The sequence below is a fragment of the Hypomesus transpacificus genome, unplaced genomic scaffold, assembly GCF_021917145.1.
Source record: "Hypomesus transpacificus isolate Combined female unplaced genomic scaffold, fHypTra1 scaffold_116, whole genome shotgun sequence".
NCBI classification, from domain to species: Eukaryota; Metazoa; Chordata; class Actinopteri; order Osmeriformes; family Osmeridae; genus Hypomesus; species Hypomesus transpacificus.
The window spans coordinates 195,433-219,519 of record NW_025813700.1 but is presented as its reverse complement, the minus strand read 5'-3'; the positions used below and the strand labels follow the sequence as shown (position 1 = coordinate 219,519).

Here is a 24,087-nt window from a genome sequence, read left to right as displayed (position 1 = left end):
TGCAAACCGAGAGATATGTTGGTCTTCTGAATACATTTTTTGCATTATCCTTAAAGATATGCAGCTGACCTTGGTTTTTGTGTTAACTGACCTCCATTATTATGTAGCACATTGAGAATTTTGACAGAAATGGATTGGACAAGTTTGCCATTGCTTAGAAAAAATTTTAAATCCAGTATTTCCATAACTAATTGAAAACATCTTACTCTTTATATTTCAGATGTTGTCACATAACGCTTTTGACGTACAGGAAGACTCCATACCCTTATATCAGCCTGTAGATGTTGAAGGATCAGGAGAGAATTTACTATTTGGATCTAGAGATATCCGAAGTTTAGCAGAAACGGATTCAGAACTTATAATGGAAAACGACGCAGAGCCTATTCATGTCTGGCCACGTGTCCTCCTAGACTACATGGGTCAAAAGTACAGAGGCAGGACTAAGAAGAACCCAAAACAAGAATGTGCAAAGTTAACGGATGGCAAAGGTAGAGAATGTTAAATGACAGACAATCCTGCCAAACACACTGAGTTACATTCGTCTCACTTTCCTTGAAGAAGTTTTAATCAATGGCCTCAACTCTTTTAATGAATATCCTCATGTATACAGACTTTATATTGAATGTTTAGTGCATCTCCATTGTTATTTTTCTGTCCACAGTTATGTTGCCTGTGTTGCATCAATACGTCGTATGAATTATGTTTATTTGACTGAATATTATAAATTCTTAATAAAAATACTATAATTGTGCAGAACATCTATTCAGCTGTATGACTCCTTATTCGTAACTAGTCGTTTACCAATGTGCCAGAATGTGAAAATGTCAGTTTAAAGGCATGAGACGTTTACTAAAAGATCCATTGACATTGATTGGGCTTGGTGGTTCTGGACCTTTAAGTATCGAGGATAAATGAAAAACGCACTAATATTATTAGTTACAGTAGGCTACATATTTTGATTTGTCTCATCTTCTGAAATTCACGTATGTTAAGGGAGCAGTTAATGTAGCTACTTTTATTTTGAAATTCTTGAGAAAAAACAACAATTATGTTGTTCCGTTTTTGATGTCAATTTCACACTGGCCGGACGGACGAAAGCGAACTGAGGGAGGACTGAAGAAAGGGAAAGCGAAGAGGAACGAAAAGAGAGACGGGTTAGATGCTGGATGCGGGAGACTGGATAAGAACCCTTTTTGTGTACCAAGTGCTAAAAGAATAGATAAGACCTTGTGATATTATTTATTGCGTAAAGCAAGGCGAGGAAGTTTGTTTACGTCTGGGTTTTATCACTGGCTAGTTTGTATGGGAAGCTAGCTCGCTCGCTTGTAAGATCCTACAGTAATACTGTAGCGCGGGAGCAGGCATCCTTGGACGCACGGCCACATCGGAGGCTTGCACTTGCAGGCAGTTTCTGTGCCTCCGGGGAGGCTCCTAGCTAACTGGGCAAATTACTAGACACGCATTGGATCATCTGAAGCTACCAGGTATGGGTATAACGTTGTCGGTATTCTCAAAGACTATCTAGTTCAGCTAGCTAATAAACTACTGTACTGCTAGCTAGCACTAGCTAGCAAGCTCACGGGCGTACCCTGGTTGTGTGTGCGTTGGTACTGACTGACTACAGCACTGCGATGGGCTGTGCACTGTTTAGGGTGCTTCGAGCAGGCCTAGAAACTATAAGCGCAATTTGTCGGCAATCAACTAACACCAGCAAGTTCAAGGCCTATTAGGACTTTCCAGTCTACATTTGACATTTGAATCAACTAACACCAGCAAGTTCAAGGCCTATTAGGACTTTCCAGTCTACATTTGACATTTGAATTAACTACGTACATTGCATACGTTGGCTGCCAAAAAAAGCCGCCCAGCCATTTCCTACAGTGTCATTGTCTGATGTGTAAATCAATGGGTCGGTCTTTGTGGTAGTTAGAAAACCCACCCTTCTCCTGTTCTCTCTTTGCCTACCGGAGGCCTGTATCAAGCAAGCTAGCAGTACCCTATACTATATCCTTTACCTGCAACACCCCGACTGTTGGCACAATGGAAATATTATGAAACAGCGTTTGTGTGACCCGTGACTGTTGTCTGGCAGGAACGAGATGAGTGGCGACGAGATGAACCCCGCAGCGGTGGCCGAGCAGGTGGAGGATGCGCAAGGCGACGGGCGCTGGATATCCCAGGTTAGCAGTCATTTATCAGACAGACATTCTCCCTGCATTGATTTAGTACAGTAGTGCATCGTCCAACTTGGGCTGCTGTTGTTGAGTGTGCCCATGCTCTGTTCCATCTGCAGCACATGAGGTTTGTTCAAGAGTGCAAGGATGCTGAGCCGGAGGTGCTGTTTGTGGGAGACTCCATGGTGCAGCTTATGCAACAGTACGAGGTGAGAACTGTTCACAGGGTGTCCGTTTGAATACATGTCAATAACACGGCTGGCATGATACATGGCTGTATAACCAAGGCATTGACTAGTATGGCCAATGTTCATTCGAGGCCTGTTAGCAACTTAGCCCTTAGGCCCCTGTATGTCACACGAATAACACCCCTTATTACAATCGTGGTGCTCGTGTTCCGTTGTTCTCTTGACGATACGCGGCTGTGTCCGCAGATCTGGCGAGAGATCTTTTCTCCTTTGCACGCGCTCAACTTCGGCATTGGAGGGGACACCACCTGTAATGTGCTGTGGAGGCTGCAGAACGGCGAACTGGATAACATCAGACCCAAGGTGGGACCCCCCAGAGACACAACACCATGTCAGACTCGGTTACATTTAGTCATTTAGCAGACGCTCTTATCCAGAGCGACTTACAGTAAGTACAGGGACATTCCCCGAGGCAAGTCGGGTGCCTTGCCCAAGGACCCAACGTCATTTTGCACAGCCGGGAATCGAACCGGCAACCTTCTGATTACTAGCCCGATTTCCTAGCCTCTAAGCCACCTGATTCCAGGTTAGGAGATCTGTTGAACAAAGTTGCCCTCATTCCTTTAGCAAACTTTTTTATCCTAAGGGATGTCCAAATGGTAAGTACTGCGGATAATCAAGGTCCACAAGTGCACGGTTTTAACGCTATATCGGTGGTTAGTTCCAAGGAATGGTCTTTATTAGTTAGTGCTGTGATTATGCAAAATGCACAGTGTACCAAGGCCCATGGTTGTTTTGTTGGCGTGCTGAGTAGATCCGGAAAACATGGTGATGTGAAGGTATGGGGGCGGGGGGCGTGGAGGTTGGCCCTGATTGGATGTAACCCGAAACCGCTTCTCTCTCAACTGCTTCCCCATAGGTCGCGGTGGTGTGGGTAGGAACCAACAATCACAAACACACAGCAGAGCAAGTTGCCGGGGGGATCCTCGCCATCGCACAGCTGCTCACCTCCCGCCTTCCCAAGGCCAAGGTCGTCGTGCTGGTGAGTGCGCGCGGGGGGGGGGAACGGCGTCGGATAACGGCAGGCGTTTGGAGAAATACATTCGTCGTTGTCGTTGTTTTCTATTTTATTTTTAAAAAATCACCCCACCTCACGTTGTGTGTCCCAACCCCTCCAGGGCCTGCTGCCTCGCGGCGAGAGGCCCAACCCCCTGCGGGAGAAGAACGCGGCGGTCAACGGCTTCCTGCGCTCCTGGCTCCCGCGGCTGGGCCAGGCCCAGTTCCTGGACGTGGGCGCCGGCTTCGTGCACACCGACGGCTCCATCACCCCCCAGGACATGTTTGACTTCCTGCACCTGACGGCGGCGGGGTACCGCACCGTGGCCAAGCCCCTGAGCGAGCTGCTGCTCCAGATCCTGGAGGAGAAGCCCGACGAGAGGAAGGCCTCGCTGGTCTGAGAGGGTGGGGATGGGATGGAGGGATGGAGGGATGGGGGCGGGCACCTCAGCCAGAGGCAGGCATCACGCATCCTTCTGGGAGAGGTGATGGGTGTGTGTTGGGGGGTATTATCACAGTGGTTCTCAACCCTGGTCTTCAAGTACCCCCTGTCCTGCACGTTTTACATGTTTCCCCGCTCCAACACACCTGATTCAAATGAATGGCTCGTTATGTAGTTATGCAGAAGCCTGTTAACGACCCATTCATTTGAATCAGGTGTGTTGGAGCAGGGAAATATCTCAAACGTGCAGGACAGGGGGTACTTGAGGAGCAGGGTTGAGAACCACTGTATGATCAGGTGGGACGTGTGAGGCATGTCTCTGGCTGTTGGATATGTCCCTCCCTCAAAGAAGGTGGAGCACAGGAGAGAGAGCTCCCTGGAGTGCGAAGGCCTGCAGGAGGAGTATGTGGGACCACCTCCATGTGTGCTGGGAGGCTGGAGGGCGTGGCGAGGTGACAGAGAGAGGGGAGACGGCACTCAACACGCTCACAGTACACACTATAGCTAGCAGCAGCATGAGCACGCGGGGGCAAACGAGAGCCTCGGTGAGTTTATGGAGAAGAGGTGAAGCTGGGGGGGGGGGGGGGGGGGGGAGGGTTCCGAAGCACTCTCTCGAACCTTGTCTGTAGAGCAGTGGTTCTCAACCCTGGTCCTCAAGTACCCCCCTGTCCTGATATCCCTGTTCCAACACAGCTGATTCAAATGAATGGTCGTTAACAGGATTCTGCATAACTACATAACGACCCATTCATTTGAATCAGGTGTGTTGTAGTAGGGAAACATCTAAAACATGCAGGACAGGGGGGTACTTGAGGAGCAGGGTTGAGAACCACTGCTGTAGTAGAGCAATACGCAGACCACAATTGAACACAAACATGGGAGTTTGCGGCAGGACTCTGAAATAGACTTTGTCGTGAGTGAACTCGCCTCACTGCACCTGTGCAGTGTGTATCAACAGCGACAGCTTAGGAGCACATGGAAAAACAAAAAGTTTGTCTAAGGCCCTAAATGAAAGTCCATACATAACTTCTAACTCTCTGTGCCTTGCCGACTCCACAAAACCCCCCCGACATTGATCAGACCAATCATCCTCCAGCATACTTTTTGTCAGACACAATGCAAACCACTGGCTCTCTGTTCCCTCCTTAAACCGTAAACAGCAACTCAAGTACCATCTCTCTCTCTCTCTCTCCCTCTCCTCCCCCACATACGATCCCCCTGGGCTCGTCCCCAGCCCGTAGATTCATCGATGTTTCTTGTTTTCGGTGTTTTGTGTCATGTTCTCCCCCCCCCCTTCTCTAATTCACTAGCACCTGCCTTCTAACACATGACATTGTCGCTGGACTCTAAAAACGGAAAGCCCTACGCTAAAAGCTACTGACGCAGGTCGACGTGAGATCCACCGCACGCTAAAAAAAGCCAATCACAGCTCACCTGGAGAATGTCATGTGTTTGTGGCCTTGAGCCTGTTCTTGTTGTGTATATTCCCGGTGCGGTTCTTTTGGAAAGTGGTTACCGAGGTCCTCTCCCTGGAGCATCAGATGTTCTCATGTTACTACCGTCTTACGCTGTACATGTATGCTAACTTGCTCTATATCGATGTACATGTCTGTTACAGTGTGTTTGTGCGAGAGAGCTAGCCTTTATACAGGTAAGAAGTGTGCTTGCGTGTGTGTGTGTGTGTTAGTGTCACTTGCGGAGTATGTGAATCGTTTCGTGCGAGTGGTTCAAAGTGACTCATTTGTATATAATACATATATGTGAAGCTTGAATAGGTGACCTTGTGTTGCGAATGGCATTTGTAAGTAAGCATCTGTACCCTGTGCAAAATGCACCATCACTGGCTTATTGTCACATGCTAAACAAGATAAAGCATTCCAATAAAGGACCATGGATGTAAATATGTTGTGGGAGGGACTTCCTTATGTGAACGTGAAGTTTGAGTTGTGAGTCGTGTGGTATAGATGTATGTGTGAGGCCTTTGCCTCTAGAGGGAGCCACAGCAAGCAAGTTGCACTTTAATTTGAGTATCGATCACACAATAGATATATATATTTTAACATTGATACAATTACAAAATGAACTTGGTAAACTTCACCCATTTAATTGAAGCTGCATTCTAGTGTTATTGTAGTGTATGACAAGTTAATCCGTTTTTAAACATTGTGAGTGATATCTGATTGAATTAGACTTGGTTTTTAATACCTGGATCTCCAATTTCCTGTCCTGGACATGGGTTCCACAGTGCAACGGTAGGTGTTTGCAAATTAAAGGAAACCTTTGTCGACACACTGAAAGCTTGTGTGACCAATGCTGACGTCAATTTTGTTCCCCCGGTTTTGCTGAATCGGCTTCCGAATACTGCCAAGCAACACAAGTAAGCAATAGTACTGAGACTCGGGTTTACAGTTTAAAACAGGCTTGAGCAAGGACTGACACGTTGTGAATACAGAGAGGGTCACAGCCCTCTGAGACACACCCTACTGGCTTACGTCATGAACAGGGTCGCCCTGGCAGTCGGTAGATTTCCCAAACGGCTGGTCAAAAGGCCACAGCACAATGCAAAAAAATAATATATATATATATATCATAATAATACAGGGTCATGGACCGGTCTGTGTTTCAAAGTCCCTGGCTGTTTTTCAGTCCCAGACCTGGCCAGACATGACTGTTACTTTGTTTCATATGGAAACTCATGTCTCGATTGTAATGGAAAGGTCAAGTGACAACCACTTCACTTTCCAACAAACCAAGGTTATACGTAGTGGATCCTGCAGTAGGAGCTAAATCTTTTTTTGCGTTTTGGACGTCCATATGGACGTCCATAGACTCTGATCTTTGCATGGATGGACGGACGGCGATGCTGTTCAGAGTGCCGTCCATAGAGGGAGCAGATATTTTGGACGGCGATGGATTGAATGTTTAGCAGGCTGTTGAGCTAACAGAACTGCCGAAGGCTACCATAGCATGTAGCTAGCTACATTAACTTTGGATGACTCAATCTTTTGTCAAGTTAATTTGTATGAATTGCATGTTAGTGCAATATTTACGCCTTTATTCTGTTTTTTTTTTACATAATCAGCAGTATGATCTCATGACAATATAGACTTGAAAAACAATATGTTATGGTTTGGGTTTGCCTATAGGCTACATTTATTTTAATTATTTCGAGAATTGTTAATAAAGACTCATTTAAAATGTTAACATTGTGTTATGACCCTATGAAATACATTGCCATTTAGGTCTTTTAAACCGTCAGTTTAAAGTGTTTAATGGGTGGATTTGAAGCCACCAGTCAGTAGCTCCAATCTTGCGCACGAACTTTGCGCACGGAGACAAACGCAAAACAACAAACACTCGCTTGGAGCGGAGACCAATGCAAAACACAATACGATGTGTTGAGCCAAACCAAAGCCGTCAAAGGCTACCATGAATGTAGCTACAGCAACCGTGGATGACTCAATAAGTTTTGTCACGTTATTTTGTATTAATTGCATTTAAGTGAAGGCTATATATTTACGCCTTTATTTTATTTTTAACATACAAAAGTAGGCCAATCAACAATATAATCTCATGACAATACAGACTTGAAAAACAATATGTTATAGGGTTTGCCTAGATATAGGCTACATATATTTTAAATATTTCGAGAATTGTTAATAAAGACTCAATTAAGATTTTAACATTGTGTTATGACCCTATGAAATACATTGCCCTTTAGGTCTTTGAAGCCGTCAGTTTAAAGTGTTTTATGGGTGGATTTGGAGCCACCAGTCAGTAGCTCCAATGTTGCGCACGAACCACTTTGAGCGGAGACAAATGCAAAACGTAATAGCCTATGGGCCTAACACTCCAAATTTTAAAATTTTAAATGAGTCTTTATTAACAATTCTCGAAATAATTAAAATATATGTAGCCTATAGGCAAACCCAAACCATAACATATTGTTTTTCAAGTCTATATTGTCATGAGATCATACTGCTGATTATGTAAAAAAAACAGAATAAAGGCGTAAATATTGCACTAACATGCAATTCATACAAATTAACTTGACAAAAGATTGAGTCATCCAAAGTTAATGTAGCTAGCTACATGCTATGGTAGCCTTCGGCAGTTCTGTTAGCTCAACAGCCTGCTAAACATTCAATCCATCGCCGTCCAAAATATATGCTCCCTCTATGGACGGCACTCTGAACAGCATCGCCGTCCATATGGACGGCTATGACGCCGTCCAAAATATATGCTCCCTCTATGGACGGCACTCTGAACAGCATCGCCGTCCGTCCATCCATGCAAAGATCAGCAGCCATCGCCGTCAGTCTATGGACGTCCATATGGACGTCCAAAACGCAAAAAAAGATTTAGCTGCCTCTCGGATCCTGTTTGAAAGTCAATCAAGTCTAGTTCAACTATATTTTATAACCACAGCTCTAGGTTTCGACTCCGAATGTTAGTTCCTATAACGTTTCAAAATAAAGTATCTCTGAAAAGTTTTTTCAAATCATCAAATGCGCTTGCATCTGGTCATTCGTCAACACTCATTCATTTAGGGTTTTAATGTACACTTGGACCTGACGGGGGTCTCGTGTCGAATGAAAAAGGTCAGTTAGAGACAAAGATCATAACGTATATGCTTGACAACAGGCTCCACACTCACAGTGAAAGTAAGGCTGTGCACCCCCGAGTTTACTGACCATGGAGATAAGAGTTGAACAGAGACTGTTGTCTTAGAACCACTGCACAAACTGACACCGATGATACTGAGATAAGGTATTCTGCTGTCGAGAGAGGTTCATAGATTCAATGTACATCTCTCAAAGTCTCCTTCTGGCTGATAGGCATGTACAGTCCAACGTTCTACGACGTGGAATTTTTTCCTCAGCGTGCTGGACATGCTGGTGCCACACGTGCTACTACACGTGGCTGAGTACATTAGTTTTAACGCAGCTGATTGGAACTTATCTCACTATCCAGGTGATAACACTTAGTCATTTAGCAGACGCACTTCCCAGAGTGACTTACAGTGCCCCGGCCGGGAATCGAATTGGCAACCTTCAGATTGCTAGCCTGATACCCAGGGATGGATTAACCAACGGGCCTACCAGGCCCAGGGGCCCATGAGCTCAGGGGGCCCATAACCCAGAGCCTCGGCGTATCGTCGCTGTTATTAACTTGATGTGCTAGGGTATTGATATGATGATATGCGCCGTAGCCGGTATATGCTAGGCTTAAGTCATTATTGTCTTTAACAGGGCCCCAAAAGTCCTACTGATTAAAATAACAAATAGCCTAAACATTCACTTTGAAGATGTCACAAGAAAGAAACCTTCATGTTACCTTTCAAGTGAGTGTTTATCCCCTCAGTTTATCTATAGGACTTTAGAGGGGCTGAGTACTCCATGCAATATGGGCCCTTCAACTTTGTAGGGAGAAATCCAAAAAGCAAGTGCAAAACAATAGCATTAGAGCTGTGTCTAAGCACCCCCAACACACTATTTATTAAAAATAATAATGTTAAGCTTATGATGGTAATTTTTCAAGAAAGAGAGAGGGTTGTGTGGGCTACAAATGTACACTCTAGTCTATGGTTACACCTATCAAATATTTTTGTAATATAAACTTTGTTTATTTTGTTGATTACTCGAGTACTTTTGCGTTTTTAAACAACAATATCAATATTATTCCTGACAAAAAATTATTCCTTTTTTTTTTTTTGCGGTGAGGGGGGGCCCTTGAAACTTCCAGGCCCAGGGGCCCATGGTTTCTTAATCCGTCCATGCTGATACCCGAACCGCTCAGCCACCTGACTCCCATTACTGTATGTCCCAACAAAGACTTGGACAATGTACCCATCACACTGTAGAAGAATTGTGGATTCGGTTAGAAACTAATTTGGAGTTTGAATTGGGACTGTTCTGTCTGAGGCCCAATCCTATTTCCATTTTCACACATTGGATGGATGTCCCTTCTCTCAAATGTCTCTCCACTCCGGAAGTTTAGGTTCTAGCAGTTTCGCGAAGAAAAAAGGAAATAATAAAAAATAAACACTCAAAACAGCTATTGACATGATCAAGTGACTTGAATCAATCTCAGTCCAGAAAACAAACCAAACTCGTTGACAGACTCAGAGATGCGCTCAAAGTGCAAAAAAGACTAGCATTCATGTGCCTGGATTGTGACAACATTCTGATCAAGCAGCATACCTAGTAGAACGTTAACCCTCTGAATGAGAATGTACAGTAGAAATGGCCCAGAAGGGGCAAGGTTTAGAACACGTTGCCAACCCGGTTACAACACCCTACAGGTTTACTGCTGTGGCTTATGGTTTCGCTGTGACAGATCAGCAAATCTTATCTGTTGCACTAGCTGTTTCTACTGGAAGTGTTTGACTGGACAAGAAACTGTTTCCTGGACTAAAATGGGAAAGTCTGGACCCATAACACAGCCTGTAACTTGGCTGAGATAGCTCACAGGCCATCAGGTTTGATAGGTCATGTTCCGATCACCTATTGGGTTAGTGACAGAAGCAAAACATCAGTAAAGTGAGGAAGCAAAACAGAGGAACATTATGATGAAATAATAAGCAAAACAATCTTAAAAATAACCCCTCAGAGAATGAAAAATGAAAACAGGTAGAAACTTGTAAAGATTGGGTTGGTGCCATCTGTTCTTTTGTGAAAAGCATGTATCTAATCATCCATCATTTGTGTGGCCTCCAAATGCTGGAGATGCATTGATGTGTACAGGTCTGTCTGTGCATACCTGGGCAAATGTTTATCTAGTACAATCACACATGCCTACTTGGTTACTCATATAGCATATCTGCTCACTCCTGTCCATCAAGCAGCAGAAATCTCAGTTATATAGAAAAGAGAGAGGACTTTGGATGGGGGTGACGAGTGCACCACAGGGACATCTGATAAACCCATGTCGAAGGTATGTAAGCTGTTGGCTGACGACGTCGTGCCTGGTGGAAATCTCCCCCTCCTCTTCCTTTTTTTATTTTACCTCTCTGACCCTTGAACTTGAACCTCCAGGTGGGCTGTGAGGGGCTGAGGTCCACCCTTAAAGCCACACACGCAAATACCAGACCGACCCTCGTTCCTATAAAAGCTGTCAAGCCCCGTTCAACGGTCTCAATCTCACAGAGCAGCACCTCCCCAAGGTAAGTGACACTGTCAGGAGAGCTCTCTGAGGAAGGACATGGCTTGAGAGCTAAAAGCCCTATGGAAAACCATCGGAATAGAAAACTCCAGAACACCACGGCGGACACTTCTCCACAGGGCTAACGTCTCTTTTCTTTTTCTCTCTCTCTCTTCAAGGATTCACCATGAAATTTGTGGCTCTTGCACTGACCCTCTTGCTGGCCGTCGGTCAGTACTTGCTCCTGCTCTGATTCAAGTGTCCCTGGCTGTGTTTGACCGATTGGGTGAGGCCTAAACGTACTAAAACACCGGTCTTTCCTGTGTCCCCTCCCCCCCCTCACCATGCAGGCTCCCATGCCATGGCTCTGCAGAACGATGCTCCCTCCCAGCTAGAGCATGTCAGGGCTGCCGCCATGGTGTACCTGACCCAGGTTAAGGAGACCGCCATGAAGACCCTGGACCATCTGGACGGAACCGAGTACGCCGAGTACAAGTAAGACAAACTATGGGTGGCTTCACGTTATTGTGCTTTGCGTATTCAGATGCTGTGAGGGGGAAGATCATAGGATTACACAGCGTAGGACGGAGTTTCCGATTTTATCGCTGCTCGTCCTCTGTAACCTCTCCTTTCTCCCCTCCCTCCCGTCCGTCCGTCCTCAGGGTCAAGCTCTCCGAGAGCCTGGACCAGCTGCACGCCTACGCCCAGACCGCCTCCGAGACCATCACCCCCTACGGCGAGACATACTCCGCCCAGCTCCTGGACGCCACCAAGGACGTGCGCGAGCGCATCATGGCCGACGTGGAGGACCTGCGCGTCCAGCTGGAGCCCAAGCGCGAGGAGCTGAGGCAGGTCCTGCAGAAGCACATGGACGAGTACCGCGGCAAGCTGGAGCCCGTCTTCCAGGAGTACATGACCAAGAACAAGGAGGACGTCGAGACCCTGAGGGCCAAGCTGCAGCCCCTGCTCGAGGAGATGCGCTCCAAGGTGGAGGCCAACGTGGAGGAGACCAAGTCCAAGCTCCTGCCCATGGTGGAGGTCGTCCGCAGCAAGATGACCGTCCGCCTGGAGGAGCTGAGGACCATGGTCGCCCCCTACGCCGACGAGTACAAGGAGCAGCTCACCAAGGCCGTGAGCGAGGTGAGGGAGAAGGTGGCCCCCCACGCCCAGGACCTCCAGGGCAAGCTGGAGCCCTACATGGAAGACCTGAAGACCAGGGTCATGGCTCTCTACGAGACCCTGTCCCAGGCCCTCAAGGCTTAAACGTCTTCCAGACCCTCCCCCTGTACTCTCCCACTGTAATGCAGACACGCTCACCGCCGCCACGCATCAGCACGGTTCCAACTGCCGTTCGGAACACTCTGGACTCGTGTCACAGCGAGCAGAAAGTCACATCTACACCTGTGTGATAACAACCATGTCAGAGTGATTCCTGTTGTTTATTGGTGGTCGACATTTGGTGAAACTTCATCGATGACATATCGTCAATAAAAACGCAAAGTCACCAAAGGTTCTGTGGTTCTGTTGTTCTTTTTTCTCAAACGATGGTACGTGGAGCTCAAACACAAGACACGTTTATCAACGGGTAATGAGTGTGCTTGCTCTCAGCGATTCCAAGACTGAAACGTCAAGACATCACAAACCGGCGTGCGTTAGTTGTAGTGTGGCCCTGGTAGCTCACTGGTTAAGCACATGTAAGCTGAGGCCTTACGGCGGGGGTATGGCATTGAGTCCCTCTTGAGTCATTAGTCCCCTGCTTCTCTTGTCTATCTTCATTGATTCGGCCCAAAAGAAGCAGAAATTATCGGGTATATTAAAATGTAACTTTCAAAACTTTACTTTACACTGCACTTTAAAGAAATAGCAAAAACACTCACACACGCTCAAAACACTTTAAAGATGTTCCACCCCAAACCTCTTGATTTTAAGCCAAACACTCTGACCACTGAGCTGTCCTGAGCCACCCTGATTGCCTGATCTGGACAGTCACACATACGGACTTCACTCGATTACCCCAACCTCTCGATACAGTCGCCATACCATGAACTGACCAGCAGATGTCCCTATCAGACTCAAAATGGGTTTTATTCGCCATGAAAGTTTGCACCGATAAGGAATTTGCTTTGACAGGAAGGTGTAAAACATACATGGAGGGGACGTATCAAACGCGTCGAGAAAGAGAGACTTTTTTGACACAATTGTTTCAAATAGCTTGTTGCTTCGGAAAGCTTTGTCGTCGTCGTCCGCCCCATCACTACCCTGAGCACAGCGTGAGCAAAATTGTGTGAAATAACTGCCTGTAACGTGTGGTTTTGTTATCGTTCAATGTCAACCTCATTCTGTTGCAGTGTAGCACAGTGGACCCAAACACAGCACAGATAAACATAGGCAGTCCAAGGTGATTTTATTCAGGCAATATGCTTGAGAGGCATGCAGGCTGTATCGGACCATTTATTTTTTATATCTTCAACTGTGTGAACAATCTAATAAGATCATCTTCTTTGAAATTCGGCTCTGAAAAACAAAAATGTTTCTGTTGGATCTACACATTTGTTTCTTTCCACTGATAAAAAGACCCCACTAATCATTAATGTAATCTACTTTTCATATTGAATGAGAAAATAAAGTATAAAAATTACTTTGAATTACGCAAAGTTGATCCACTAAGGTCCATTAAGTCACCAAAACCTACCAGAATCGACTTCCATCTCAGTATCACCCTCCTCTCTTCCTGCTCCATGGACACCTGTTGGAAAGAATGGCAGACATGCTTTTATCCATGGGAGGAAGGGGAAGAGACAGGCCCCCCACCAGTGGCCATGACACACAGCGGTACTTTGAATGAAGCAAATCTCAAGTCGGGTGGCTGAGCGGTTAGGGAATCAGGCTAGTAATCAGAGGGTTGTCAGTTCGATTCCCGGCCGTGCCAAATGATGTGCCCTTGGGCAAGGCACTTCACCCTACTTTCCTCTGGGGAATGTCCCTGTACTTACTGTAAGTCGCTCTGGATAAGAGCGTCTGCTAAATGACTAAATGTAAATCTAATAAGCATAGAGCCACTTTGAATTAAGTCACCAAAACCTACCAGAGTCAACTTCCATGTCAGTAATGTCCTCCTTTCCTACTGCTCTTGCTGTTGGAAAGAATGGCAGACGTGTGATGGGTGTAAGATGGCAAAGTCATGCCATCTGGTGGTAAATGTTAATTACTGCAACTGAGTTTTTACCGGTGTGCTCGAGAGACCCAGATGTTACGGCGCCATTGAATGGTCTGACAGAACTCCTGCAAAAAAGGAGAAATAGATAATGTCATACAAAGAACTATCGAGGAACCGACATGTTCTCCAAACCACAGTGCTGTGGGCAACACTTTACATTAAGGTTTTATTTACTCCTTTGCAATGTACGGCTGGGTGTCACCCTGCTCCCACCTCTCATATGAACAAATCTGGAGTTACTGGACGGTCTTTGCTTGATGGCTCTCACATCTCATGGCGTAACTCACTGATAAGTAAGGGTCAAGAAGTGGTCTAAACTGGTTATTCTTGTGTATAAAGCATTGTTCTGTGGATTCCTGATCTCCTGAGACCTTCTCCTCAGCTCAGGCTTGTCCTTGTACTCATTCTCTTTGGTCACCTCTTGCTGTCTCTCTGATTTACAATAATCATGGTAGCGTAGGTAAGAGTTATCCTTCATTTTGTAACATGTTTGCAATAATATACATAACAATATACTGACCCTGAATTTCCTGTTACAGGTCCAGTGTACAGCTCGCCCCACACACAGGGCAAGTCGGATGACTTGTCGGTGCACTGCACTGATGGCTAAATCCAACAATTACATTGTTTTGTTATCGTAGGAGACAAAATGATTAGATTTGGGTTGGCAGTGTCTCTATCTTTTTTCAGTTTGTCAACGCCATCAAGTGGTTTTGGAAAAGGGCATGCACTATAAAAAAAGACTTGGCCGGTGATGAACTATTTGTCTATCACAGTTTATCATGGGCTAACATCAACAATGCTTGTCTGTTTTCTACCATTAGTTCCTCATAGGATTCTGAATGGTCCAAACTACTGTGGCTGAGGAACGCTAGTGCTAAAAGAACCGCCAGAATATGGGAGCCTCGCGTAGCTTTTCTGACCTCTCTCGGTGGTAAACCCTTTATGCTTTGCAGTCTAATGGTCGAGTCTCTATGACAAAGACAAGTTTTCACCTGAAGTCTTAATTTACCTTAATTTCCATCCTGTTCAATTGTATGATCAGTTGTTATGTTCAATCGCAGAGCTGAGTCGCATAAGTAGTGCTATCGTAGAAGTCGCAGAAAGTTGACGTAATTTCCGTCTACGTTACTTGTTCACGTTACTTACGTCATCATATCAAAATGAGCATTAATTAAATAGGCAGGCCATCATTTTCAACTATTATCACAATAATTTTTGTAAACAAACTAGCCAATAATAATTCAAACATGAAACTTACTTTTTACGTTTCGGTTGTGGACGGTGATTATCTGTTCCCAACACAGAGTAACAGCCCAACGTAGTTTACCTCCCTGGCAACGGGAATCTCATCGACAGTGTCGGGGGGGGTGATAGGTATCACCACAGCTCATGTAAAAAATAAGAAAATCACATCTCCAGAAATGCATTAAAATATGTAAGCTCTCGACCAGCGGTTCCCAACCCTCCATGGTCCTCAACGAAAGCCTGTCCTGTATGATCCCAGGTGGAGCAGGGAAACATACAGGACAGGGCAACATACAGGACAGGGAAACATCATGGAAATTTCAATGGAATTTGTATGATCAGGAAATATCGTGCTGTTGGCTGGTAGACCAGATTGGCTGGTAGGTGGCATAAACCTTGCCCAGGGCACGGTGCCGGTACGTCCTATAGGCGACATAGGCAGCCGCCTAGGGCAGCATGAAGACGGGGGCGGCAGTTTCCCAAGTGCATCTATTTAAGTAAGTAAGTAAGACTTGATTTATATAGCACTTTTCATACAAGAATTGCAGCTCAAAGTGCTTTGCATAAAATCAACAAAAACAATGACACAAGTGTTGATCTAACTAGCCGCACTCTATCTGCGGTCTCTCGACTCCGTCTTAGATCCGAGTTGCCACTTGCAGTTTCTAATACACAAACATGACAAGGGGGTAGACAGGACGGGATGAAATGTTCAGCATAACATGAGGAGAGAGAGGAGAGTAAGAGGCAACATTCAGACTATGCTCCTAGAGGACAGTGTGGGAACAGGCAAAAACACCTCAGCACATAAGCGCATACATTGTACAACATTACAGAACCACATGACTTGCAACGGGGAGGGGGGGGAGGGGTATGGACAAGCAGCATCTGGACCTGCAGCCATACTAGGCGTTGGTCACAGACCCGCCAGCCACACCGGGGGAACAAGCAGGCGAAGGCGTTGGATGGGGGAAGGGGTGTGTAGGAGTGTGCCTGGGTTGGCGCCTTCGCCTAGGCCGCAATCAGTCAGATTCTCAGTTCGCAGATAGTATTGCCATGGAGACATCCTTGGTCATGACCCAGGACAGAGACGCAATCCACAAGTGAAAGTTAGTGTATGAGTAGGCCTGGGTTGTCACCATCGCCTAGGCCCCAATCAGTCAGATTCTCAGTTCGCAGATTGTATTGCCATGGAGACAGCCTTAATCAGGTCCCAGACAGAGACAACAATCCTCAGGTGTCTGTTGGAACTGAGAATCTGACTGGGAATGCAAGAGAAGTCACGCTGTAGCGCTCTTCAGGGGAGTTGTTGTTCCAGCAACGGCCTTGGCCAAGGCCTGTGCTGGTTAGGGTGCAGATAAGATTGGGGTTGTTTGGTGGAGTAGCCGCATTCCAATTTGCACGTCTACTCCTTTTTCCACCGGTCTCCCTCGGTCCAATCATGTCCGCCAGCCTTAGGGGGCATTTTTACAGCTGTAGCCATTTCCTTAATTGTTCAATATGCCAGGGCAGCGCCTAATCCAATCAGCAAAAACCTGTAATCGTGGTTCCAAATACGTAGATGTCTTCAATATCCTCCACGGAAAGCGCCGCTGGCCACCCGACGGGTCCATCGAGTAGCCAGCTGTGAACGTCCCGTCAGGACAGTCAGGTTCCCCCGAACCCAAGATGGTGTCAATTGCATTTAGAGACCAGCTGATCAAATCCATGATTTTTAGTTCGGAGAGCAGGGCGGAGAGTCTCTCAGTATAAGACACAAGACACAGGACTAGACAATACGATAGAAGCCAAGCAGGGAAGGTCAGGGGAGGAGAGGGAGAAAATGCGACCGCCTTCGTCGAGAGCCAAAAAAAAGTTAAATGAACCCTCCCGATGTCCTTCACTTTCAAAAGCAACCTGCAGAATATGCAGGTCTGCTCTTATTTTGACTCATACATGCTTTGTAAATCCCCCCCTTGTGAAAAAAAGCCCCCCCACTTAATTTGTTCTGGAGCCAAGTCTGTTACCATCTGAAGCTATGTAGTTGCTGTAGGGGGTTAAATATTGGCCAAACCAAAACTATTTCTCCTATGGTTTAAAGGAAGATGGGAAACTGAACAGTGTATGAGCATGAACCAAATAATTATACCAATATAGTACAATTACAGTTATTTGACTGTGGGTTAAATCAGAGCAAGAATGGTCAAAGTAAGGTTAAAATGAATAAACATTTAATAACATTGCAAATGAATGAAATCAATTACATCGAAACATGTTACAAAATGAAGGTGAACTCTTATCTACGCTGCATGATTATTGTAAATCAGAGAGACAGCAAGAGGTGAGCACAGAGAATGAGTACAAGGACAAGAGCTGAGTAGAAGGTCTCAGGAGATGAAGAATCCACAGAACAATGTTTCACATTTCCATTTATGAACAACCAGACCACTTCTTGACCCTTACTTATCACGTGGCAACAATCAAATACAAATAGAAAACCTGTCATTGATTAAACACAACCACTCAACATTTATTTCACTTTCAAAGTATGTGAAACCAATATAAGCCAGTTCAGAGAGCCAACAGGTTGTTGAAGGTGGAAAAATATTGTTTGTGATGTCAACGAAGTGCTCTGGCCTGACCCATCCCAAAGACAAGAAGAAGCACATTGATTACATGTTTACTCCTTTGATTTTTGTCCCTTTCAGTATTGTATACTGTAGTACAGTGCATTGTGGGCTGTATATTGTACAATGAACACATTGTATGGCCCTGATCATTGTGCTTTCCATTTGTTACAATAAGAATACTGATTGCTCAATAGATTTTGACTGGTCGCAGGTTCATATCAACAAAGAACAAGAATTACAGTATCTCAGAGACAAAGGACAAGTTTGTGAGATGCAGGGTACAGTACTGTATAGGGGTACAAGGAGGAGAAAGAACAAACATTTTTTTTGCAAAGAGCAAAGCAGAGTAGTAATTTCTGATCAATTTTGAGCTACTATGATAGAACATGTTTTCGTTCATCATAGACAATGACAGATTTATGAAATTAGTTTTGAGATTTAAAATGTACTTCTTTAGAACTTTTTGTTTTGAATAATGTGTTTTCTATTTTTCTTTTCTTACTGACTGCTCGATAGTGTATATCATTTTGATCACTTTGTTTATGATTTGAGAGCAGTGTTTGATTATGAGCACAGTTAAATCTGTTTTGAGGCGAAAGCTTCATTTTGAAAGAGGATTCAGAGGTTTTGTAAATAGTGCTTGACAATGAGGTTTTGTGTTTACAGTTTTGAGAAAATAGGTGACCGTTTCAAGAAATGTGTTAGCAATCGAGAAAAACTGTAATACTTACCCACTGGGCCTTCCATACTGACAGTGTCGTGCCACTTTAACGGCATTTTATCTGACTTCAGAAATCACTAATACACAAGCACATACATTTCCATTACATGTAGTCATTTGGCAGACGCTCTTATCCAGAGCGACTTACAGTAAGTATAGGGACATTCCCCCAGAAGCAAGTAGGGTGAAGTGTCTTGCGCAAGGACACAACATACATCTATATCTAGTTCAAAACATTTAGCCAGCCTTCATATGTGGCCATCCCATAGACTTATACAGGACCATCCCTGTCCCCATTACACAAGCATGTCCCAAAACGTAAGCCCTAAAGTCTACAACTAGTCTTTGCTGCGTTGACATGGCTGATCGAGCGCTGTTTGCTTACTTTATCACTGACAAACTGCATGGTCGCAAACTTTTTTCCGAATTAGAACTTGCACGAACCAGTGAACTGACATTTGTCATTCTATGTATAGGGCCATGTTAAACTCTCCCTCTTGCAGATTGATAATACAACCAAAACTCAAATAAACTTCTTTCCGTTAGTGAAGAGGCGGACTAAAACACTTTCTCCAAAAATAGTAGGCTATGGCAATCTGTCAGTAAAGGCTAATATTTTCTTAAATTTTACAATTTGGTCCGGATATGAACTTTGGAAAAACTGAAGGACCCATAGGGAAGGAAAATGAAATGATAAAGAAAGAAAACTAATTTCTATGCAACTCAAATGAACACACCCACGTGTAGATTTTAATATAAACATGTAATGCTCAAAATGTAAAGGATGTCAATAAAAAAAGAAGCAAAAACAAGCTGATCTCAAGTAAGTAAAATCCCTTTAAACCAGTGTATAGACCTTCGGGATCAACCGTTAAACTTAAATCGAAGTTGTCTTTATTCATCAGTCAATAAAGAAGGGAATGTTTCATATCTCTCTTTCTTTTCAAGGCCTGTTTCATTTAGCCGGGCAGAAGGGGCAGGAGTTGTTCTTGCTGGACTGCAGCCACACACTGATGCACTGAAAACCAGAGAAGAAGAAAAACAATCACATATTTCCCCCCCCCATTTAAAACGACGGAATGTTCCGGGCTCGTCTGTCTTTTTGCAACAGCCAGGTATCCACGGCGATGGTGACATCACACAGGGTACAGAGTACAGGGGCTCACCTCCTTGTGTACGATGTGATTGCAGCTCATGATGTGCTGATTGACCGCCTCCACTTGGTTTTGGCACATGAGACACAGTTTACGACTGCCCTGAGACACTGGCTGGATGCGTGGGGGAGAACAGGAGCAGAACATCAGGCAGGACATACTGGAGATATCGAGATATATTAGTAGAGATAACGTGCCTAATGCATAAACAAGTGTGTGCGATGCTACCTTTGGATGCCAGTTACCGAACTGAGGGTATTGCCAGATAATACTTTCAGTGATGTATTTCTCTGATCAGACTCTTCATAGTCTACAGGCTGTGAGGGGTGTGTACCTGAGGTGGCCTGGTGTTGAAGACTTGCGCTACCGCGGGTCTTTGCTGAGGGGCCATGGGTCTCTGGATGGTGCCTGGGGGGCGTTGGATTGGGGTTGGCGGGCCAGGAAAGCCCCTGGCTGCGAAAGGAGGCCCGGTGGGTCCTTGGAGCTGTGAATAGTCAGGTTCAAAAGGTCAGAGTCGGGGCCAGACCGGCGTACGCATGCCTACGTGCGCTTCCGTGCCGAGACCGCCTCACCGCTCGCTCGTTCTGTTCCAGTCGCAGCGCCACCTGCTGGGTGACCTCCTCCATGGACATGCCGGCCATGGTGCCACGGGACACCTTGATGTGCTGCAACACAGACATGAGCTGGGCCCTGATAGAGGAGGAGAGGAGAGAGAGGGAGAGAGGGAAGGAGTGAGAGGAAGAAAGGGAGGGAGAGAGAGAGAGGGGGAGATAGGTGAAAAGGGAGACAGAGAGGGAGTGAGAGGTAGAGACAGAGGGAGAGAGAGAGAATGGGAGGGACAGAGAGTAGAGGGAAGGAGAGAAAGGTAGAGAGAGGAGAGGGGGAGATAGGTGAAAAGGGAGAGAGAAAGGGATGGCGTGAGAGAGAAGGGGAGGGACAGAGAGAGGAGAGAGGGAAGGAGAGAGAGAGACACGTAAAAAGGAGAAAAGAGAGGTGGCGAGGCAAAAGAGAGGGAGGAAAGGTGAAGTCGCTCGACGTCAGACACCATATCCCCGATAGTCCGAGTGCAGATGATGTTCTAGTATCCCAGCGTACCCGTAGCTCACCTGGTGCAGTTGGGAAACCTGGCCCCCAGTTTCTCCAGCAGCTTGTCCAGTTTGCCGACGGGTGGGGGGTTACTGGGCGATGGGGGCTGGGCGGGGGGCTGGGAGGAAGGGGGCACCGCTGGGAGGCTGGCACCACTGGGGGGCGCCATCGGGAGAGGGGAATGAGAGGGGGATGGGGCGAGTGGAGGGGTCACTCGGGCTGGGGCTGGGAAGGAGGGAAGGTGCTGGGGGGCGAAGGGCTTCCCCATGGGGGGTCCCATCTGGAAATGCTGCATGGGGGGTCTGCTTGACAAGACTATCTGACTGATTACCAGTTTCACCTGGGAGGGGAGAGGGATGGAGCCATCAGAAACACACACACACCCACACACACACACACACACACACACACACACACACACACCCACACCCAGACACCCACACACACACCGTAGGGATGTGGGGAAGATCCGGCAGGTTGACCGTGGGAAGGCTCTCTAACTTGTGGCCGCTTTGCAGCAGCTGAAGCTGTTTCTTGAACTGGTTCTGAGAGGAGACAGAGGCGGGGGGGGGGGAGGGGGGTGTTAGGGGGAGCACTTGACAGACCTCACGCGGGGGGTCCCTCGGGGATACTCACCTTGAGGTCCGCGAAACCGCCGTGCACCTCCGCCTGGATCTGCTCCCACCTCTGCCTCTCTTTCTGCTTGGACGGGTCCATCCTGAAGGCACCAAGCGCTCGGTAAAACACGGGGAGATTCGGGGGTACAGCCCGGGTCCACGAATCGGACGGCGACACGGTTCGAACGGGCGCAAGGTTGGGCGTGGGTACTTTACCGGATGGTGTCGATGTATTGCTTGGCTTCCATCAACCAGTCGTTCACTTGTGACAGGGTCACGTCATTATACACCTCCAAGGCGGCCATCTGTTGAGCATACAGCAAACGGGAATGAGAAGTCCACATCTCACAGTGTGTATCAGTGGACATGGATTATCAGTGTGTGTGTGTGTGTGTGTGTGTGTGTGTGTGTGTGTGTGGAGGGAGGGAGGTTCAGACTGGGGGTCCGGCCAGCCCGACTGACCTCGTCCCTCAGGGCAGAGAGGCCGGCCTCCTCGGCCTCTCTCTGGAGGCGCCCCATCTCCGCGTTGAGCTCGGACAGCTCCCGCGCCCAGGTCTGCCTGCAGGGGGCAGCACAGGGTCAGGGTCACATGGCTTGGGTGGCAGGTTCCGAGTGCCGACTTGGCACCGTGAAAGAGTAAACCACGCAGCGGGACTGTTTGGGGATTATGGTAAGGTGTGTTTTGAGTGTGTGTGTTCTTACTTCTCCTCGCTTTGTTCTTCCGTCAGGAGGCTCAGTTTCTTGTTGGTCTCCTCCAACTCCTGGGTCAGTCTGACAACACACACACACACACACACACACACACACACACACGTTAGGCACTTAAATCCACCTTATTCTGATTGGACTGCTGATCAGAAGACTCTCTCCTCCTCTTCCTTTACCTGCTCTTCTCCTCCTCCATTTTGCTTCTCTCTGCATTAAGCTCCTGCTTCTTGACGGCGAAGTTCTTGCGGGTCGTCTTTCTGCAGTTCAGCTGCAGCTTCACATGCACCGATTCGATCTTCTCCAAAACGGCCTGACTCCCCCCGCCACAAAAAAAAAAAAACGAATGTCAAACACGGTTCAAAAGCTCTCAGGGAGCACAGTGGGCGGCTCGCGGCAGCCGCCCGTCACGACGCAGGGGCGACTGAGCGTGACGTCAGACCTGGTGCTGGCGTTTGCTCTCTTCGTTCGTCTGCTTCAAGGCATGGACTTGGCTGCCGTGCTCGACCTCCGCCTCTTTGTACTCCTTCTGGAGCTCCTCGTAATGTCTGGCCAGGTCAGAGCTGCAGTCCTCCACGGCTTGCTGGAGGGGGGAGAGCACGAGTGGGACGGACAAAAAAACAAGGAGAAAAGACGGAGAAATGAGTGAAGGAAAAGTGACATCGTACACGTGGTTTCTTTGCTTTTGGATATGTGACGCCATGACCCATCAGGATATAGTACAGGAGGTCAATTTAGGGGATGTTAAGGAGTGTGCTCTCGTGTGGCTATCGACATACCATCAACGACTCCCAGTTTGGCTCTGTGTTCACCTCTCTCTCTGTGGTCCAGTCTTCTGTCTGTAAGGGACGCGATCACACAGGGTGACTTCTTGACATGTTTCAGTTCACACAGATGCTTTAACAGTCTAGTCAGTCCAGAATGTTACCTGACTGCCTTGTTCCTCGTGCATCCGACCCTTCCAGGTTGTGTGAGGAACGTTGAGTCCATCTCCGCCGGCAAATGTGTCGATCTCGTCAATAGCAGTCGAGCTAAAGCCATTACACCACTTAGTAGTGGTGGGGTCTGACCATGTTTGCTCGTGGAATCCTGCAGCACTGCGGACCAAAACGGTGAAAGTTAGCTACTTGACAGGCGACTTCCTGCTTTCACATCACTAAAAACCTGTACATTTAGCTGTAGGCGTTTCATATCGCTTACTTTGTTAATTCCTCATCTACAGCCGACCCCCAGTCGATATCGTCCATTTCTAGAAAGTGAAAGCACGGACTTAGCAAAAGTGTAAACGAGAAAGATAGCACCCCGAAATAAACTGGTGCATGAAGGAATACATTACGTTTGTATTGTTTTAATCCTGATTATACCAAAATGTATTTCCTTTTCCGACAACACTGTAAGGTATTAGCTCCAACAGCATAAAGATGACCAGAGTCACAGCCCAAATATCTGTGCAAATGTCAAATCTTGAGTCTAGTAAGAAACTAAAGCAGTACTTCCGGGTAATGATTTTGGTCGTACAATTTCAAAATAAAAGCGCCAGATTGGTTGTGCCAGTTTGGGAAAGAAAGATGGGTGGAAAACACTAGAGTGAAACGTATTTTAAAGTGTTGGACTTGAATCTGACGTTTTGCTTTAGCCCAAAATGTAATGTAATGCTTTTGAAGTACATTTTGACCAGTAAATACATTATTTTAAGTTCAACATGCTGAAAAACACAGAAAACACAA

The 24,087-nt window shown here is 46.4% G+C and overlaps 3 protein-coding genes and 1 long non-coding RNA gene across 7 annotated transcripts; 2 read left to right on the top strand and 2 right to left on the bottom strand.

Moving 5' to 3' along the window:
• The first annotated feature begins 1,073 nt into the window (after positions 1-1,073).
• pafah1b2 (platelet-activating factor acetylhydrolase 1b, catalytic subunit 2) lies at positions 1,074-3,981 on the top strand. Its single transcript, XM_047050429.1, has 6 exons — positions 1,074-1,484; positions 2,093-2,180; positions 2,294-2,383; positions 2,609-2,725; positions 3,282-3,404; positions 3,541-3,981. The coding sequence occupies exons 2-6, from the start codon at positions 2,100-2,102 to the stop codon at positions 3,817-3,819; spliced, it is 690 nt and encodes a 229-aa protein (XP_046906385.1). The 5' UTR covers positions 1,074-1,484; positions 2,093-2,099; the 3' UTR covers positions 3,820-3,981.
• Positions 3,982-10,981: 7,000 nt separating this feature from the next.
• On the top strand, positions 10,982-12,512 carry apoa1a (apolipoprotein A-Ia). Of its 2 annotated transcripts, XM_047050428.1 has the most exons (5): positions 10,990-11,025; positions 11,183-11,233; positions 11,354-11,498; positions 11,666-12,013; positions 12,169-12,512. In XM_047050428.1, exons 2-5 carry the CDS (start codon positions 11,191-11,193, stop codon positions 12,410-12,412), a joined length of 780 nt encoding a protein of 259 aa, XP_046906384.1. In that variant the 5' UTR covers positions 10,990-11,025; positions 11,183-11,190; the 3' UTR covers positions 12,413-12,512. The 2 variants fall into 2 exon arrangements, with proteins under 2 accessions (XP_046906383.1, XP_046906384.1); XM_047050427.1 differs by having other exon boundaries at positions 10,982-11,025; positions 11,666-12,512.
• Positions 12,513-13,436: 924 nt separating this feature from the next.
• LOC124487994 lies at positions 13,437-15,254 on the bottom strand. Its single transcript, XR_006958580.1, has 5 exons — positions 14,741-15,254; positions 14,230-14,285; positions 14,089-14,136; positions 13,696-13,749; positions 13,437-13,517 (listed from the first exon to the last, which is right to left on the bottom strand). It is a non-coding gene; the product is annotated as an uncharacterized LOC124487994 (long non-coding RNA).
• A 2,466-nt stretch (positions 15,255-17,720) lies between these two features.
• Positions 17,721-23,865, bottom strand: rnf214 (ring finger protein 214). 3 transcript variants are annotated; one of them, XM_047050420.1, is made up of 16 exons: positions 23,697-23,865; positions 23,561-23,609; positions 23,289-23,457; positions 23,140-23,199; positions 22,803-22,943; positions 22,540-22,673; positions 22,358-22,426; positions 22,118-22,214; positions 21,872-21,960; positions 21,675-21,756; positions 21,488-21,583; positions 21,059-21,378; positions 20,525-20,642; positions 20,287-20,436; positions 19,965-20,066; positions 17,721-19,816 (listed from the first exon to the last, which is right to left on the bottom strand). In XM_047050420.1, exons 2-16 carry the CDS (start codon positions 23,605-23,607, stop codon positions 19,754-19,756), a joined length of 1,737 nt encoding a protein of 578 aa, XP_046906376.1. In that variant the 5' UTR covers positions 23,608-23,609; positions 23,697-23,865; the 3' UTR covers positions 17,721-19,753. The 3 variants fall into 3 exon arrangements, with proteins under 3 accessions (XP_046906376.1, XP_046906377.1, XP_046906375.1); XM_047050421.1 differs by having other exon boundaries at positions 23,725-23,855; XM_047050419.1 differs by having other exon boundaries at positions 23,561-23,855.
• Between the last annotated feature and the right edge of the window lie 222 nt (positions 23,866-24,087).